The sequence below is a fragment of the Tubulanus polymorphus genome, chromosome 2, assembly GCF_964204645.1.
Source record: "Tubulanus polymorphus chromosome 2, tnTubPoly1.2, whole genome shotgun sequence".
In the NCBI taxonomy this organism is placed as follows: Eukaryota; Metazoa; Nemertea; class Palaeonemertea; order Tubulaniformes; family Tubulanidae; genus Tubulanus; species Tubulanus polymorphus.
In genome coordinates, this window is record NC_134026.1 from 635739 (window position 1) to 653246 (window position 17508).

At 35.5% G+C, this 17508-nt stretch overlaps 4 protein-coding genes across 6 annotated transcripts; 1 reads left to right on the plus strand and 3 right to left on the minus strand.

The window, feature by feature from the left end:
- Nucleotides 1–60: 60 nt before the first annotated feature.
- LOC141899986 (uncharacterized) lies at nucleotides 61–5289 on the minus strand. 2 transcript variants are annotated; one of them, XM_074786659.1, is made up of 4 exons: nucleotides 5129–5289; nucleotides 3757–3854; nucleotides 2685–2855; nucleotides 61–1351 (listed from the first exon to the last, which is right to left on the minus strand). In XM_074786659.1, the coding sequence occupies exons 2-4, from the start codon at nucleotides 3827–3829 to the stop codon at nucleotides 1098–1100; spliced, it is 498 nt and encodes a 165-aa protein (XP_074642760.1). In that variant the 5' UTR covers nucleotides 3830–3854; nucleotides 5129–5289; the 3' UTR covers nucleotides 61–1097. The 2 variants fall into 2 exon arrangements, with proteins under 2 accessions (XP_074642760.1, XP_074642761.1); XM_074786660.1 differs by lacking the exon at nucleotides 61–1351 and adding an exon at nucleotides 1995–2366.
- Nucleotides 5290–5598: 309 nt separating this feature from the next.
- On the minus strand, nucleotides 5599–7954 carry LOC141899924 (4-hydroxy-2-oxoglutarate aldolase, mitochondrial-like). Of its 2 annotated transcripts, none has more exons than XM_074786548.1 (7): nucleotides 7701–7954; nucleotides 7482–7604; nucleotides 7245–7372; nucleotides 6981–7115; nucleotides 6789–6885; nucleotides 6558–6691; nucleotides 5599–6444 (listed from the first exon to the last, which is right to left on the minus strand). In XM_074786548.1, the coding sequence occupies exons 1-7, from the start codon at nucleotides 7924–7926 to the stop codon at nucleotides 6295–6297; spliced, it is 993 nt and encodes a 330-aa protein (XP_074642649.1). In that variant the 5' UTR covers nucleotides 7927–7954; the 3' UTR covers nucleotides 5599–6294. The 2 variants fall into 2 exon arrangements, with proteins under 2 accessions (XP_074642649.1, XP_074642648.1); XM_074786547.1 differs by having other exon boundaries at nucleotides 7476–7604.
- A 61-nt stretch (nucleotides 7955–8015) lies between these two features.
- On the plus strand, nucleotides 8016–12003 carry LOC141900325 (ADP-ribosylation factor-like protein 3). Its single transcript, XM_074787158.1, has 6 exons — nucleotides 8016–8090; nucleotides 8594–8737; nucleotides 8990–9106; nucleotides 9370–9420; nucleotides 9504–9689; nucleotides 9983–12003. The coding sequence occupies exons 1-6, from the start codon at nucleotides 8088–8090 to the stop codon at nucleotides 10019–10021; spliced, it is 540 nt and encodes a 179-aa protein (XP_074643259.1). The 5' UTR covers nucleotides 8016–8087; the 3' UTR covers nucleotides 10022–12003.
- Nucleotides 12004–12073: 70 nt separating this feature from the next.
- On the minus strand, nucleotides 12074–17318 carry LOC141898700 (isocitrate dehydrogenase [NAD] subunit beta, mitochondrial-like). Its single transcript, XM_074784745.1, has 10 exons — nucleotides 17257–17318; nucleotides 16785–16841; nucleotides 16033–16181; nucleotides 15762–15902; nucleotides 15519–15651; nucleotides 15304–15437; nucleotides 15078–15180; nucleotides 14851–14997; nucleotides 14604–14759; nucleotides 12074–12790 (listed from the first exon to the last, which is right to left on the minus strand). The coding sequence occupies exons 1-10, from the start codon at nucleotides 17311–17313 to the stop codon at nucleotides 12713–12715; spliced, it is 1155 nt and encodes a 384-aa protein (XP_074640846.1). The 5' UTR covers nucleotides 17314–17318; the 3' UTR covers nucleotides 12074–12712.
- Nucleotides 17319–17508: the final 190 nt, after the last annotated feature.

The window sequence follows — 17508 nt, forward strand, 5'->3', positions numbered from 1 at the left end:
TCAGAATAAGAATAAAAAAGAAAAAATCTGTCATTTTTTAATAATGAATGTTATGTTTTTAATCGAAATGTTTCAACACAATAGATAATAGAGATATAACATCAACTGATCTATACAAATTTACAGGAAAAATTAAAGGATCACAAGTTTAAATTGGAATACATTCTTGGTGGTAACCAGAGATGAAGCTAACCTCTAATCATATCGGGGGGAATATAAATAGCACAGCCATCGTACTGAATCACACTTATCATGAAAAATCCCTCCTATTCCAAGTTGTCGGGTTAAAATTGACTCTTGAGTCAAAATTAGCACATTGAATCACGCAGAGTCAAATTAACAACAACTACATTGGATTTGAGAGTCTGAAACTATTCTTAAACATCTGAAAATATCGACCCGTTACAATCGTTACATCGTCAATCTCCCTAAACACTTCATTCAGCGTGTAGACAAATTTTATTGACAACAACAATTAAAGACCTCAATAACATCGAAAATCCAATAAAAATCTTCCAACTCAGAATCATCGAGTATTGATGATAAAATTGAGAAAAAGAACATTTCGAAAAAAGTGATATCAAAACGTTGATGATCGCTTTCTGCAGATTTATGCGTTTAAAACGTCCCTCGTCAAGATATCGGGATACGTTCTACCGGAGCGTACAAGATGAAATAGATGAATTTGAAAATACAACTCGCCAACTGATTGCATTTATTTTGGTAACTACTGAAGGGATGTTTCGTGTAAATCACGTAAAACTAGTGGGTATTGGAACTTTTTAACTTCCCAGATATATATGGCCCAGATATCACAAACATTAGACATTTTTTGGTTATTTTTGTTTTTGAACTGCACACGAGTTATTGTTATAGTTCTCACATTAAGATCATTGAAATTAATGCATAGATCTTTTTCGATGTGTTGGTACTCATAATGTTTCATTTGTGATCGAGATTCACCGCATTGTCACAACATGAAATGTATACATATTTCAAAAGCAACCGTAATCAGTGATGTTTTGTATATTTGTCAGAAAATGACGAAAAGCAGCTATGATTCAAACGGCAGAGCGGGTTCGCTTCAAAAATCTCGCTTACGAAAACGTGATCCACGTTAGGATCAAAAATAAAATTGACGAAGATAAAATTCTGGATGAGAATCCTAATGACGTCGCAGTGTTACAGCCATCAGACGCGCACGCTAGCACACAACCTCTCATATCTTGATCGTTCAATCTGAGCTCTCGTATCCATCCGCAGTGAGATTCCCGACCTATTTCAGTCTCGGATGTGGTTCCACCGTCGTCCACCACACATCTACGCGACATTATTGTATAATTTTCTCCGACTGTTTCAAAAGAGAAGTAAAATATAATATTAGGCTATCAAATAAATTAACAATACCAGTCCACCCTTTAGAAACTATAAATTGTTAAAAAGGTCCCCTAATAGTCTATTCCTATGAAAACCTCATCCGTATCAAGGATCGGTGAAGTGTTCGTGAATTTTCGCTCAAGGACACTTTTAGACCCCATTGCGACAGCTATCGAGCGTGGAGCAATCATTATCAGAAACCTTGTCGTGTCGAGCTTTCCCCGCAGCCATTAGTGACAGCAGTGTGCTGCTAGTTACTTTGCTAGATTGATGACGAATTGAGCGAGATGAAAATTAATCAGATTTGGTTGTGATGCATGTGTATAACTAATCTAGAGCTGATGTAAAATCCAGAGTTATGAATAAATATGGTGACGTACACGATCGACATCGTCTCAAACAAGATATCATGGAGTGAAAAATACTAATCAACTAACATAGTCTAATCTATGTCTAATTATTCTTAAAGATGCCTATTTTGTGAAATAAACCAGATTGAATAAAGTATGCATGGTTTCGATTGTGAATGTGATTTTACTGTAAGAGTATTATTACAGAGCTCAGCTGCAAATAAGTCCCAGCATTCTGGGTTTAGATACTACGTAACTTACATCATTGACGACAGAACTTGAACTTGTAAATTATGAATTTATCCGTCGCCCAAAGCTCGCAGTAAATAACACATAATGTCGGCATAAATAATTTCCACATATTCAAATTCTAAAAACTAAGCTTTATTTAAAGTAATAGAATTGAAGATCCGCTCATCGAAATGATGATAGGAATTGTAAGCGAGGGTGGTATGATTCTAGAGGCGCCATTACAGCCATCGTAGTCACAGGCGAGCAGGCACCCGCTCATGTCTACCCCATCGATCGACACCATTCGGACCCAACCACAGTGGTCTTGACGACCCATTTCACTATCGGATGTCAATCCACCGTTATCCGTGACGCAACTTCGCGTAATTATTGAATAATTTTGAGAAGCTAAAAAACAATGGAAAATTTGCCGCTAGATTTCAGATCGAGCATATATGTAAACATGGAAGTTCCAAAATATTGGCCCTAGACTTTTATGGATGCAAAGGTATTGGCGCGCTTTCCACAAGTTTAAATCATACGGTTGTAAACAATCATAGAAATCAAGAACGAACAACATGCACGAATGTTGAGGGGAGAGATGAGAGGATAATGGCACGATTAAAGAGAAGCAATAGATGGAAAATATCAATTTGATTTTTTGCTGAATTGACAGAAAAATGATGAAAGCGATGGGTGATGCTGAAAATAAGAGTTTATACGCACTTGAAGCTTTCAGTTTTATACACTGAGTCGCCGGAAATAAGCCAGCTCGATTCTTTCTACCAGCCCAACATTCGCTTTGATAGTAACTTCTTTTCGTGCTGTTGAATGTATCTTCGCATTGCGGATCGCTGTGGTTGATCGACGTACAAACATAACATCCTATACCGTTCGCTGAAGATTTAAACAATTTAAAATTTATATTTCGACTCGTGTTTTCCTTTCCGTTCTTTATTCATGCGAAATTCCAGAATTAAAAAAAACTGAGTGTTGGAAAATGTTGGAGGCTTTTTTGGCTATTAATAGAGGAAGTACCGAAATGTATCGTTCATAGGCGTCAAATATTATTGGACATCCAATGGCCGTCAACCTTGGCTTTTTACTGGAGTCAGCAGCTTTAGACAAGGCACTCATTTCATACAAGGCACTCATTTCATCTCATTTCGTGATGTAATATCTACTTTATTATATATGAGATATTGCTGAGTAACGCAGTATAAACACACTGATGACCGCGCGATCACCGGCTTATGACGTATGAAATGACGGTTCACTCGTATCGAATGATATTGACCCAGGCTGATATTCAAATATATAGAAACATAACATATTGTGGACCGAAAAACGGCTGCAGGGTTTGGATTTCCCAATCGAGGACCGTTTATTTATTTATCCAGTTGTCACGTTTCGATCGGTTAGATATCGAGAATAGATTTACGATGTATTTTGAGACTATTAGTGCATATTTCAACATCGCGCGGTATGTTTCCCTCCATTACAAAAATCGAAGATAATTCTAACGGTAGCATATCATGGTTATATGTAAACGGTTTTTGCTCTTTAAAATCGTTATTTGGAGCATTTAAAAGCCTATTTCGTAAATGAATCAGCTCAGGCGTGTAACGTCGAACGGAGGGCTGCAACCGTGCAGCAACCCGTTAAATCAGCCTCCTCAGCTCGGGGCGGGCTTCATAGCATCATCACATTCAATTCTCGCAGTATAAAATTTGCGTGTCGATTTGTTTCTTTTTGCGTATTTCATGCATCGGTTCATGTGTCGGCGGAATTGATTTACCTTCACTAACACACAGTAGAATCACAAATAAACCCGTCAAGCAAATATTTGCCGTTTCCTCTCCCGAACGCATCTTGTGGCTATCGACATCGGAACAACTGAAACGAGAGTAACGTCATTTTCTAAACGTTTTTTTTCACATTTTCTAAATGTAATTTTTAATTACTAATTACTTGTCGATATTTTGACTTTGTCTGAAGTAACATATATATATTATATATATATATATACGTATATTACTGTGATCAATACATATAAAGTCGCCCTGATGGTTAGTCGAGTCGAGTTATACCAATTAAGCCATCCTGTGAATGGTGCTCTGAGAAGTTGCTAATTACAATCGTTATCCGGGGCTTCGAACTGACAACGATCTGACGAACCAGTTGCTAAGATACCGACCAAACAAGAACGATGTATTCAGGAATGAACTCGATATTTAGGCTCAGATCAAATAGGTAGTGTGTAATCTATACATTGTTTATTATATGGTCTGTCTCTCTGAAATGACAATTTCCGATTAACTACTGCACTGTACTGAAATCATATCCTGCGGATGCAGAATCAATTATTTAATCGCGTGAGTTCATCAGCCTGAAACAATCGGCTTATTGATCAAACGTGTGATGCTTTTTAATGTTTACAGCAATGGGTATAAATTAATGAGGCATTCACTATAATAAAACACGAATTGAAATTGCACTTTTAGCGCATAATTCTGTCGAATTTTGCATAGAAGTGATAACTATAATTATCCGTTAAACCTCGTTGATACTGTTCTGTTTCAAACGATATTCTGTGATGAAACCGTTTATTGCAATGATTTCCAGCATGTCCCAGCTTAAAGTGTCCCAGCTGAGATATTTATATCAATCAAGATTTTGGATAATACGAAATATTACAATTATATATGACAATTTCACTTTTACCCACGAGACGAGGTTCAACTGTATATTAAAGTTGTTATTTTTCGGATCAGTAAAAATCGGCTCCGACTGTGTAATGGGCCTAACCGTCGCGATGATGATGACATTTGAGAGAATTCCAAACATCGGGACCGGATAAAGCTATCATCGATAACGTGGTATTCAATACAATTTCGATGATTGAAATTCCACGCAGTGTATGTACGGAATACAGTGAGATCTGTCTCAGATTCTACAGTTTCAACCTCAGCAGTTAAATCTTGCTATCTATCATGCAGTACATTAATTACATATAACATCATCATTTTCTTATCATGATCAAATACATGATATTTACACGCAATATATGATATTATCTAGATGATATTTTTCTGTGCATAGACTTCATTCGTCAGAAATGTTGTCAAATCGATTTTCTATTTTGTTATTATATAATCAGTTGAACTTACCATCGTGTTTGATCGGTTTATGTCTTGGTTAGACGTTATAAAAAGGGAAAATCTCTTTGGTAATCGTTTCCGTAACTACAACAGGTTTATATCCTGACGATTTGCTGAATAAATATGGCGACGTTGGGAAAAATTGATTATTCTGGTGGATGGTGGTTTCAGCAGTGTGAACTACGCTACTGGCGCCAGACGTAGCATCAGCTCAGCGCTTCATGCGTAACAGCGTTACGTTTAGTTATCAGTCTAACCACCTTTATCATCACCTTAGTCCTTCCTTAAAGTAATCATTTGAACTCAAAGGTCCTTTTATACCATGAATTCATAATAGATCTTTGGGCTCACTGTCGGATCATAGAGACAAAAACCTTCGTTCATCGCCAAATTCGAAGAACATCTCTCAATTTACGACGAAACAGCATATTTCACAAAATCATTTCGAAAAACTTTATTTAATAATATTTCATCTATATCTCTCTATACAATACGATCCAATATTGCAACATCTGTGACAGACAAATATAAAATTAGTCACACGGATTCGATTCTATGATCGAATTAACTGACACCATAGCTAAAAGATTGATTCTAACAACACTACCCCCCCCCCCCCCCGAGTTTGTCGACAGTTGTTGGAAATTTTGAGAAGATCAAAATGATTGATTCAAACCAATGCGTCAAACATTATTCACATATTTGGTGGTCACTGCTCAATTCAAAAGCCACCATTACATATACATAAATATATACCAGTAATGGATTTAACATAAAAACGATAAATGAATGAATACAGATAGATATATAATGAAAATTTCATATGCATCATATATTGATTGCAACGTTTTTGGTTTAGCATCATTTATCATCATTTGTAACGACGGAAATGCATTAAAACGATTGTATTTATATAGCACCAGTTTTATATATAGGCATACAGCGTAACAAACTCAGTATATTCAGATCTATAATACAACATCAACAGGTGTTTGATAATACATAATTGTAAACATTTGGTGCACGTTAATAAACTCTGACATATATCAACTTACGGCATATACAATAGACTGCACTTTTTATATGTGTTTAAAATATTTCATCTTCATCAAAAATATTGACTGATATAGAAATATCTCAAAAATAAATCTCAATGTCGAGGTTTTCATATTTCTTTACAAGAATTTATTCTGACGAAATATGGATTTCAATTGATTGATTTCATCTTCGGTGATAGGAGTCAATGGGCGACGTGTAGGACCTCCGTATAAACCGTACCATTCCATGGCAGTCTTTAAACCGGGAACTCCAAAACTACGAGTCACCTACAATGACAATATAACAAGATCTCAGATCTACTTCATTAAAAAGTTCATTAACACGCAACATCCTTCTATCATAGATTAACAATTGATCAGTGTTGATTGTTTATTCGTACCGCAGTATTTGGAGCTATAAGTCTGTGTTGTAATTTGACGGCTGCTTCAATATCACCTTTATGATACAAGGTGTGTAACTGACACACCTGTTCACCTAGTACATTAGCTAGCGCACAAACACCACCAACGCAACCTACAAATAATCAGTTTTTTTCAGTTTTTTATCAAATGCACAATTAATACGTGTGAAAAAGTTTTTCAATAGATTTTCATTCAGCATTGCTTCATACCTAATTCATAAGATGGCAATAGAAAGCTAGCAGATCCAGCCAAAATTTGAAAGTCTTCATCTTTGGTCCTGTAGCACAAGTACCCAATCTTCGAAATCTATAAGAACATCGCCGGACTATGTGGTTAAATATACATGTGTAATTAGATCTATACATTCAGAAAGAAACGACTGTAAGACTATTATTACTTACATCACCTCCACTGTCTTTCAATCCAATAATATTTGGATGTTTACATAAACTGAGGATAACCTCAGGTGCTAGGTCGATTCCAGTATTTGCGGGAACACTGTACAAAATAACAGGAACTGGGCTTTTGTCAGCAACCTAACATGCAAGAAATAAAAGAATTTAAAAATTCTAAAATCAGCACCAGTATTTTATAAGTAATATTTTTCCCCTGCAATCTAAACACATTTTATTGTTCATAGATACTAATTCCACGTTGTTACTTACCATTTTGTAATGTTTAATGAGCGATGTATGGTTCATTTTTCCTTTATAGAAACACGGCGTACAAACAAGTACAGCATCAGCTCCAGCTTCAGCCATCTTTTCACTCATAGTGATTGTCTCTCGAGTTGCTATATCGAAATTAAACAAATTGATAATCAGATAATTAATCATTAACAAGTTATTAGTTCAAATGATTAAGATAATGAACTTAATAGAGAATTATTGAACTACATTCACATCCTGATCCAGCAATGATAAGTTGTTTATCACTGACTTTGCGTCGCACTTTATCAACCATTTGAATTCTTTCATCGCGAGTAAGATACACATATTCCCCATTGCTTCCCTGCACCACAAAACCTATAAATGAGAAACAAAATTTAAATAATTGAAGGTAGGCTAAAATACGCTATCGAAATCAATCCATTCGTAATCGAAATCAATTAGGCAACATACCTCGGAATGGCATTCGTCCCCAAATTTCCAAGTTGCTCTCAAGTTTGCCCCAATTAATATCTTCATTTTCATGGAAAGGAGTTGTGATCGGCGGGTAAATTCCTGTTAGATCGATAGACGATCTTGAGCTGCTACTCAAACATCGAGTCAGTAAAGATGACACTGTTCGGTTTACTGGCCCCAGGGCCATCAAAGTGCGAGTTAGCTGCCCAAAATTTGCCAACATTACACCGGTGCGTACGTCGAAGCGAACCAGGAGGTGTCGCCGTCTAGAGTTGAAGAAATCCTACGTACGAGGTTTAGGGAAACTTGAGTCCAGTGTCCGACGCTTAGGGAATTCCAAATACCATTTCTCTGACGTCACGACATAGTTACTAAATTCTAGAAATGGTGAGTTTTTTGGGTGTTTTTTATCAGTTACTGGTGCTTGTTTTATCAGATTTATTGTAAATAATGTTCAGATTCAGTTATTCTGTATTTCATTGAAGCTGTTTTTTAATATTTCGTTCATAAGATGCTTAAATTGAGGAATTTGAGCCAGCAAAACGTCAATACAAATCAATTTATTTGTAATTCTGTTAATAATTGGTTTCCCAACTATGTTGATTGGATGATGCCTTCTGTTTAAACTTGTGAATGTGATTTCTGATGATCAGTTTTACTACAGTTCATTCAGACCATGAATGTTTTTCATGTTGGCTTCAACATGAAACAGAACCATAGCCTCTACTTTGGTCTCTAGGCCTAGTCTTGTAAAAGGTTTTGCCAACAAGGTTTAGTAATCAGATGGGCTTGTACCACAACCGATAGTAGGGTTACTGGAGTTAAGTGTTGGCAAATTCAACCCCAATTTGCGAATCGATGAAACATTTCCGTCTCTTTTATTAAACCAGGGGCTGCTTGCGTTGTTGCGAAAAATGAAAGCGAGTCCTTCTAAGGAACTCAAAATTCTTCTGTTGGGACTCGACAATGCCGGAAAAACTACACTGCTTAAGAAGATCGCTTCAGAAGATGTCAGCCATATCACACCTACTCAGGTATTACCACTTGAAAGCAAGTTTCAGAATTGACTGCTCGTTTTTGGTTTAATGAGGCACCATAAAAACACCTGTGGACCGATCAAAGTTTCTGATTATATAAGAAAGTTAATTGAAGTTTGAGTCCCAGAAAAATGTTCGCTGTTCAAAGTTCACTAGAGATAGGTGTTCACTTCAGGAGGTTTTAGTGTAGTATTCATCGACATATGAATTGCTCTTATTTCAAGAAATTGTATGTTTTTTTATTTCTAGGGGTTTAATATAAAAAGTGTGCAATCGAATGGAATTAATTTGAATGTATGGGATATAGGTGGCCAGAGAAAAATACGTCCTTACTGGAGAAATTATTTTGTAGATATTGATATGTTAGTAAGTATGATGAGTCTCCACAAACTGTCTCTCAAAACCTTTATAAAAACCAAACTGTTCTGTTCCTCATTTCAACCTTTAATCCCAGGGAGCACTGAACTTTTTTTTGTACTCGGAAAACTGCGCTTTACAAATGACTATTATTATTATTATTAAGACAAGTACAAAACATTTAGATCAAGGAATTTGCATACACGGTCTGTAGATATTATAGTGATTTTTCCAGAAAACTAAGAGTGTAATTGTATTTTTTTCGTTATTAGGTGTTTGTGATCGACAGTTCAGATAGAAAACGTTTTGAAGAAACAGAATTTGTAAGTAGGAAATATTTAGGAGCCATATTGATATAGCGCTTAGCAATACAAATAAACACTGACGCAATCGTTTGTTTTTGTAGGAGTTGAGTCATTTATTAGAAGAAGAAAAGTTATCCGGAGTCCCTATTTTAGTGTTTGCCAATAAATCGGATTTACTTACGGCTGCAACACCTAGTGAAATAACCACGGCCTTATCGCTTTCATCAATCCGTGATCGAAGCTGGCAAATTCAACAGTGTTCCGCTCTGAAGGGAACCGGGCTCAAGGTGAGAATACACGCAGAATGGGGACGCTATGTCTGACTGGCAATCGAGGATCCACCAGGTGTCGCTAATGTGCTTTCAGACAATGATTCCAGATTTCTTCTTTGATGATCAATTAAATGTGTCTTTGATTTCTTGAAGTCTACAGATTATGAATCGCTTATTTATGAACACTTCAGATCAATGAGAGTTTATCGGCAAGATTTGCCTAATTTCTCATGTGGGAGGCTTTTAAAGATCAAATGATCTCCTGAATATATTCAGTTCTTAACTTGATTCTTTTCTTCTTTCTCTAGGAGGGCTTAGAATGGCTTGCAAAAATGGTTAAAAAGTGATCTAAGGACATTGTTTGATACAAAAAAAACTCAAGAAGAAATTAACGACTCAATAACTGTGTATGTGAAATGCGTTCTAGTGAATCTATTTTGGTATCTACACAAGGGCTACCAATCTACGATGCACTCACTGAGAGACTACCTACTGGATTAGTGGAAGTTGGCCAATGATGCTGGTTCATCACTTTAGATACAATTTGCCCCATTTTTTTTCAAAAATCCATAGAGCTAATTGAATGAAGAATAGAATAGAAACTTAAAAATAAATTGTCAAATAGAATTTTCCTAAGAAAACATGTTTTAGAAATCCATTATGCTGCAATTGTATCGAAAATGCTGCAGGATTATTCAAAAATTTCTTTGTTTCCTATAAAGGAAAGTTAAGGGAGAACATTGAATAATAATTATTTTAGTTTAAAGAGAAGATATGAAAAGAGTTTCTGCTGCATAAATCTGATTACAGGGGTGAGATTGATGTAGAAAATATGAATAGAAATTTAAATTTCTGTGAAGAAATATGGAAATTTTCAAAAATGCTGATGATTTTCATGTGCTTTTCTGAATTTTCTCACTGTTTTAAGAAGCACCTTCATTTAGGCCTTTTGTTTTTGAACTTCCAAAGTCTATCAATTTCATAGACCACAAGTGTCTTTGCTTCTTGTCATTGTGGCAACTAAGCACTGTTTCCTGTTGCAAGATCAAAGGCTTATTTGTATTCATATTTTGAAAAATTCTTGTGAAAGATTAAAAAATGGCAAAAAAATGACAATGAGAAAATTCTACTTTACACCAATCTCATCTGTGTGATTGTGGAATGTGAAATGGATGAATGTTTGTGTCGATTCTTGAATAATATACTTAAGGGTGTTGTAAAATAAATGTGCACCAAATCCTGTCTTATCACGTGTTCTTATATAATACAATACTTACCACGACCACCGTTCATAATCAAACCTACACGAAATCGAAATATTTTTTAAAGTATTTACCTTCATTTTTGTTTGCTGGTGAAACATTTCCTTTTGAGATTCGTCGAAATGATTTCGTATTTCTGAAATATTTTACTTCAATTTATCATCCGTCCAGGTTGGAGTTTATATCAATAAGAATCCATATGAAAACAATATTTTACAAGATTTGAAATAACCATCTTCGTGAAGTCCATATCCTCGATGAGATTTATCCGTTATTTTTTAATCTGCAACGTTTACTGTAGAAATTACAATTGTTTTTTTTTTTTCCTAGTATATGTGCTTGAGAAATCTTCCCACCTTCGTCGAAATTTTAAAGTTTTGAATATTACGTAGAGGTTTTTTGCCTCAGTTCAGTACAAATGTAAGTAGTATACAGTAGACTCTGGTTATTAGGCAGCCGATTGCCTCGGATTGTCATTGCATGCCTCGAACAAAATATTTAAAATTTGCTTATTCCAATTCTTGCAATGACAATCCATTGTTGCTGCGACTCCTCTGAGAAAATTATTCTCGCTACATCTCGGACGTGTGGAGTCTTCTGTTGTATGCTGTGCCTGGAAAATATGTAGCCGTCCAATACTATTAATGTGTTCTATCTGTGAGGATGGTTTATATTCATCAACTCATTGTACTTATTTATTTACAGTTTAGAACTCTGTTCAGATCAGAATTAATCATGAGCTGCAGAGTTAAACATTTTATCAGAGTCCGAGAGGATTTAGGATATCCAGTTGACCCTATCCTCATCCTAATTATGTTGTCCTAAATGATTAAATATTGATTGTTGAAATAAGCCTGTGACTTATTTGTAGAGAGGACAGAAAGGTTCCTAGCTATCTGACCTGCCCTTATGTACTTATTCATTTCTGATTTTTTGTTCCTTTAACACAATTACCAGTATTGTGCAGCGATACATCACTCTTTCTCAGACATTGTAACTTGTCAAATTCCTTAATGTTTATATTTGACTGAATAATAAACAGGAAAAGTCCTAATTTGTGATATGCAGCTCTGATGTTTTCTTTCTTGTTGTTCTCCATAAAGTTGTGCATCATTGAGGGATGACCTCTTCACCGTGATAACTGACTACAGAAATAAACTCGTGTCATCCTAGGAAAATTGAAGCGAAGCCCTAGCACTACAAAAATGGAATTCTGCAAAGGAGCTGATTCTCCATTTGAGAATTTAAATTGCAGCGGAAACTTTATATTTTGTAACAACATTTTTATTGGTAAAATTAAAAACAAATATAGCAGGTAATAATAACGATGAACAAAGTAGTTCTTCACAAATTCAATACATGTACAATACAATACTTTGCCGTTGCTAATAATAGATTTCAATAAAGTTTCATAAAATGCTATTTGGACAGAACATTAACGTAGAGCAGTGTTGTTTCAATTCAATGAATTCTACTAAATTTCACTGTTAACGATATCAAAAGCAGACGGATATGAAACGTTTGAAATACACGTAACCTAGAAATAGGTCAGCCTATAACTTATGGCGTTTAACAATTAATATATAGGTGGACAAATTCTCTAGAAATGTTTGAGTTTCTTTTTGATACAAATACTATTCCCCATAATTTCACAATACACATTGAAAGATGGTTGGTTCTATAACATATAAATACCTAAAGGTTTTACGAAGAGAGGGGTGCAGAAATTCTCTATAGAAATTGATTCAGGATTTTTTGGTTACGGTAGTTGAATATTTAGACAGATAATTCGTCGACTATAGCTAGTGTATAATCCGTAGTAGTTGAATAGCCTCCCATATCTGGTGTTCTCACCTACAAAACAAACAAATCATATATTCAACTTTATGTCCCTGCAGTGCATGCTACAATGTATATCTGTTGAAATAAATTAAACATTTCATAAAAGCGCTGAAATATTGGTTGATGCTGCATCTATTAAATTAAACTGTGCAAAGATTTACACAACTGTGAATGGAGCATCATTTCTTTTCAGAGAATAATTTGATTCTGAGAACCTCAGCTAAATCATAACAAAGCATCTCTGAAACTTATATTCAATGGTATGAAAACATGGACCGGGTAGCTATAAATACCTAATAGGTTTATTTCATAATATTCCAATTTCTGCTGGTAAATTTGATAAAGACAGTTCGGCTAATGCAATCATATTTGTAACCAAAATTGATTAGGTTTAAGCCAATCACGCGCAAGCTTATCGAATAGTCATTTCAGGCAGATGTGAATTCACAAACAGAAAGCTAAATCATGAATGTAACTGCTAAAATGGTGCAGTCATATTGGTCTCATTTTATACAAGATTTTCCTCAAAGTCCGGTTCGTAATTTCAACCGTAGATTATTTCTGTACGGATTCCCGTTCGTATATATATGCGGTTACACGGGGAACTGTTTATCGGTAATTGTCATTTTGCGTCGGAGAATTCGCAGACGATCGTACGCGGTTTACATGACGATGTTAGCGCTCTCCGACTCGTATTGTCTGACCGGTAAATTCATGGGTTGGATCAACGTAGCGTCGTTTGCTCGCCGAGGTAAACCGACCATCACGTTCCATAGTTACGCCGCCTGCGTCCTACTGGAATATCCGCTGAACGTATTCTTCAACGTCAGCATTTTTATGATAGTCGCGATCACCGTAGAACGTTTGGTTATTATAAAATGGCCGTTTTTAGGCCGTAGAATTTGTCAACCCAGGTCAGCGCGAGTGATCACGCTGGTTATGTTCGTCGTAGCGCTCGTATTAAACTGTATTCAATTCTTTACGATAAACTACGACGTAAAACACGGTTGCCACGCGACGAACGTAACGAATCCCGTACGCTATATTTTCGCGTTGTCGTTCGCGACTCTAGCGACTTACGGCCCGCTTATAATCATTCTAACAATCAACGTAATAATCGTTGTTTCTATCATTCGCAAAAAGTCGATCGGAACGGGTGAAATTCAAACGATCAACGCGACTAAAGTAACAATTACAGTCGTTATCGTATCGTTCACGTTTCTAGCGTTACTATTACCGGAAACTATACTCGTTATTTACCAATCGACGAATCCTCATTTAGCGCCGATTCTGTCGGCTATATTCGAAACGACGATGCTTCTATTTTCAATAAACTACGCTTGTAACTTTTATCTGTACGTTTTAGTCGGGAACGAAATACGCAAAGAATTCATCGAAATGATCGCGAATATGATGAAATAAATCAATGATACTGACGTAATTAGATTATTCAGATCTAAGTACGTATCAGATTAAACTAACGTGTATCAGATACTTGATACAGTAGACTCTGCTTGCCTCATATCTCACAGGACCAATAGATACTTAGAGGTTAGAATTGTGGGGCAGTTGGAACAAAGATGGGTCGATCACAATGAATTGAATGAGGAGTAAATTTGTAATATATTGTCAAACAATCAACTCCACCATAAACAGAGTCTACTGTATGTACTTCACAGCTCTGAGTATTGAGCTTTCCACTATCAGATTTCATACAATTTGGAAGCTAATCCCACAAAGACAACTTCAGGTTCTAGTCAAACGAAACAAACGCATAAAACACACCGACATAAGCGCAATGGAAAATTAGGAAATAATACATTACCTTTCCGGCTTTGATGACTTTCATAATAGAATTCACAATCATATCACTATGAAACTCTAGATGCATATGTTTCAACATGCTAGCAGCACCTAACAACATCGCTGTAGGATTAGCGATATCACGACCTACAGCCTGAGCGTATGGATGTCTGGCACCCTAAATAAAAATATCATTTCATTACATTAAAATATTTGAAGATTTTATCATCGAATGTTTTTTCATCTAATCAATTCAGATGAACACTTACCGGTTCAAATATAGCTACATCGTGACTGTAACTTTCTCCCGGCACTACACCAGCGCCCCCTACCAGTCCTGCTGCTAGATTGTCCACGATATTACCGTATAAATTGGGCATCACCATGACATCAAACTGACGAGGGTTTGAAACCAACTAGAAAATAAACTGTGTATGAATGATCATCATATCTCGAGGCAAATTATCTCCAGAATTATATTATCAATAATCATTACCTGCATACAACAATTATCAATAATCATTGACTCAAATTCTATAGTTGGGTACAACTTAGAAACCTCAGAACAACATTCCAGAAACAGACCATCACCCAGCTTCCTACAAAATCAGAAATATCCATGAAGCAATCCAAAAATAATTGTTTGCTTGCAGTAACACCTTACCAAGTTTTCAGGCAGGTAGTTTTTTTGGCCAAATTTCATAATAACGAGTAAAACTTACATGATGTTAGCTTTATGTACAGCGGTGACCTTCTTACGGTCGTGTTTAGTCGCAAAATCAAAAGCGAACTTGGCGATTCTCAGTGAGTTCGCGCGTGTGATGATCTTCAATGATTCTACAACTCCTTTAACACTCTACAAAACAATCGAACGAGTTGTAAAATGTCAATATCATGAAAGTTGAAAAACATTTGGAAGAAATGATGATAAACGCACTTGATGTTCGAGAGCGCTGTATTCTCCTTCAGTCTGTTCACGTATGATGACAAAATCTAGATTCTTATGTCGTGTTTGAACTCCTGGGAGACTCTTGATTAAAACTACATTCGCAAATAAATCAAGACTTCGCCTGGAAGTAAAATATAATGAGTGTGAAGCAAGGTCCAATTGATACACAATCACAGCAAACTAAGCATCCTTTGTCAGAACAAAGATTATAATTCTTCTGACAATATTTACCTTAATTTCATGTTTAAAGTTTCTAGGATTCCGCCCTGAAATCCTGATGGTGTAGCTATAATACCCTTTAAACCGACTCGGTTCTTTTGAAATGATTCGACTGCAGTATCGACTTCAGCGCTCTGTACATGCTGTACTTCACTGCAGAAAAAAAGTCAACAGTCAAATACAGTCCAACTTACGTAAGTCCTAGCTCTTGTATGATACCTAATAATTTACGTGCCTTACGGCAAATGTATTTTTTTATATACTAGAATTTTGTAAAACTAACCTCAAGAAAATCTCTTCAAAGTCGACAGGGACACCGGCTGCCGTGAAAACTGTTCTTACACAGTTCATCAATTCGGATCCGATACCATCACCGGGTACCATGGTAACCGTCTGACGACCTTCCGGTTTAGAAACGGGTTGAGTTGTCGGCTGAATGAAGATGAATAAAAAATTAATTTTCTTTTTCGCAAACTAGAATATTTGAATGATAGGTAAAATTTTCTAAAAATAGAAAGAAAAACCATGCTCTAGAATAGAAATATCAGAAAACAGGCCTTAGTTCCACATTTCTGAATTTGATAGTCAGAATTTTTATCTCAAGTGAAAATATCGTAAGACGAACAAATGTTAAACCAATGTCTGTGGAAGTGGGTCCTGAATAGATGGGGAACAAGAGGAGAAAAACACTATCTGGATTAGTAATACTACAAACAGATCTATAAATCAAAATATTTGAAATGACACGATAAAATATTGATACTGAATTGACAGCTTCTCAGGACGAGATATTGACAAACAAAAATAAACTAAAAACAAATAGATTAGTAGGATGACTGTTTATATATATATATATATATATATATACATACGAAAACAAATATTTAATGATTCTATATTTAACATATTTTTTTACTTCACCTTATCTTGAACCTGATTTATTTAGAAAAATAAACAAATCACAAAATATCAATTTTCAATTGAATCTAGCTACACATTACAGAATTGAATGATTTCCTGTAGTAGTTTACTTACAGATGGTGATGATTGGATTGATGATATTGATAAAACACGTGTAGCTACATTTTGAATCTGAAAAGAAATGAAAAGTCACAATAGGCCCTATGTCAAAATCATCAGGATGTCAAAATAACACTTCGCTGATTGGCTTTTTGGGATACATTGATAGTTCCTGGGGATCTTGCAATCATATTCATGTTGCAAGAAAGAAGCAATCAGTAAATGATGACAATGAGCCCTATTTAAATTGTTGTAACGGAAATTTACGGTTTTGGAAAGCGGGCTCGAAAACGTATACTAGTCTAAGGGGCTAAATCACACAATTATTGATCGGTTTTTTTCGGTACATAGTTTGACTTCTCAACTAAAACAGCTCTTTTTGTACCAAATTCAATGACGTCATGGCAATTCTAAACGCATTCTTAGTTTAGAGCTTGATGGGTGTTTTTCAGGGTGTCACTAATTCTACTATAATCGATGTCCGTACCTGGATATTCTTAGATAAAAGGCGAAAACCTCGAAACATTGGAAATAACGACGCCATCTTGTTTTTGTCAATATAGCTTAATTTGATTTAATTTGTAATAATTTCTAAAGCGCAATTTATAAGTGATTGTAGCGATAAAATGATATTAAAGCACTGAAGATGATTAACAATATGTCTAACGTTAGCTAGAAGCTACTAGAATAAGCAGAAAATATAGAAATTCAGAATAAATATATTCAATTCAATTCATGG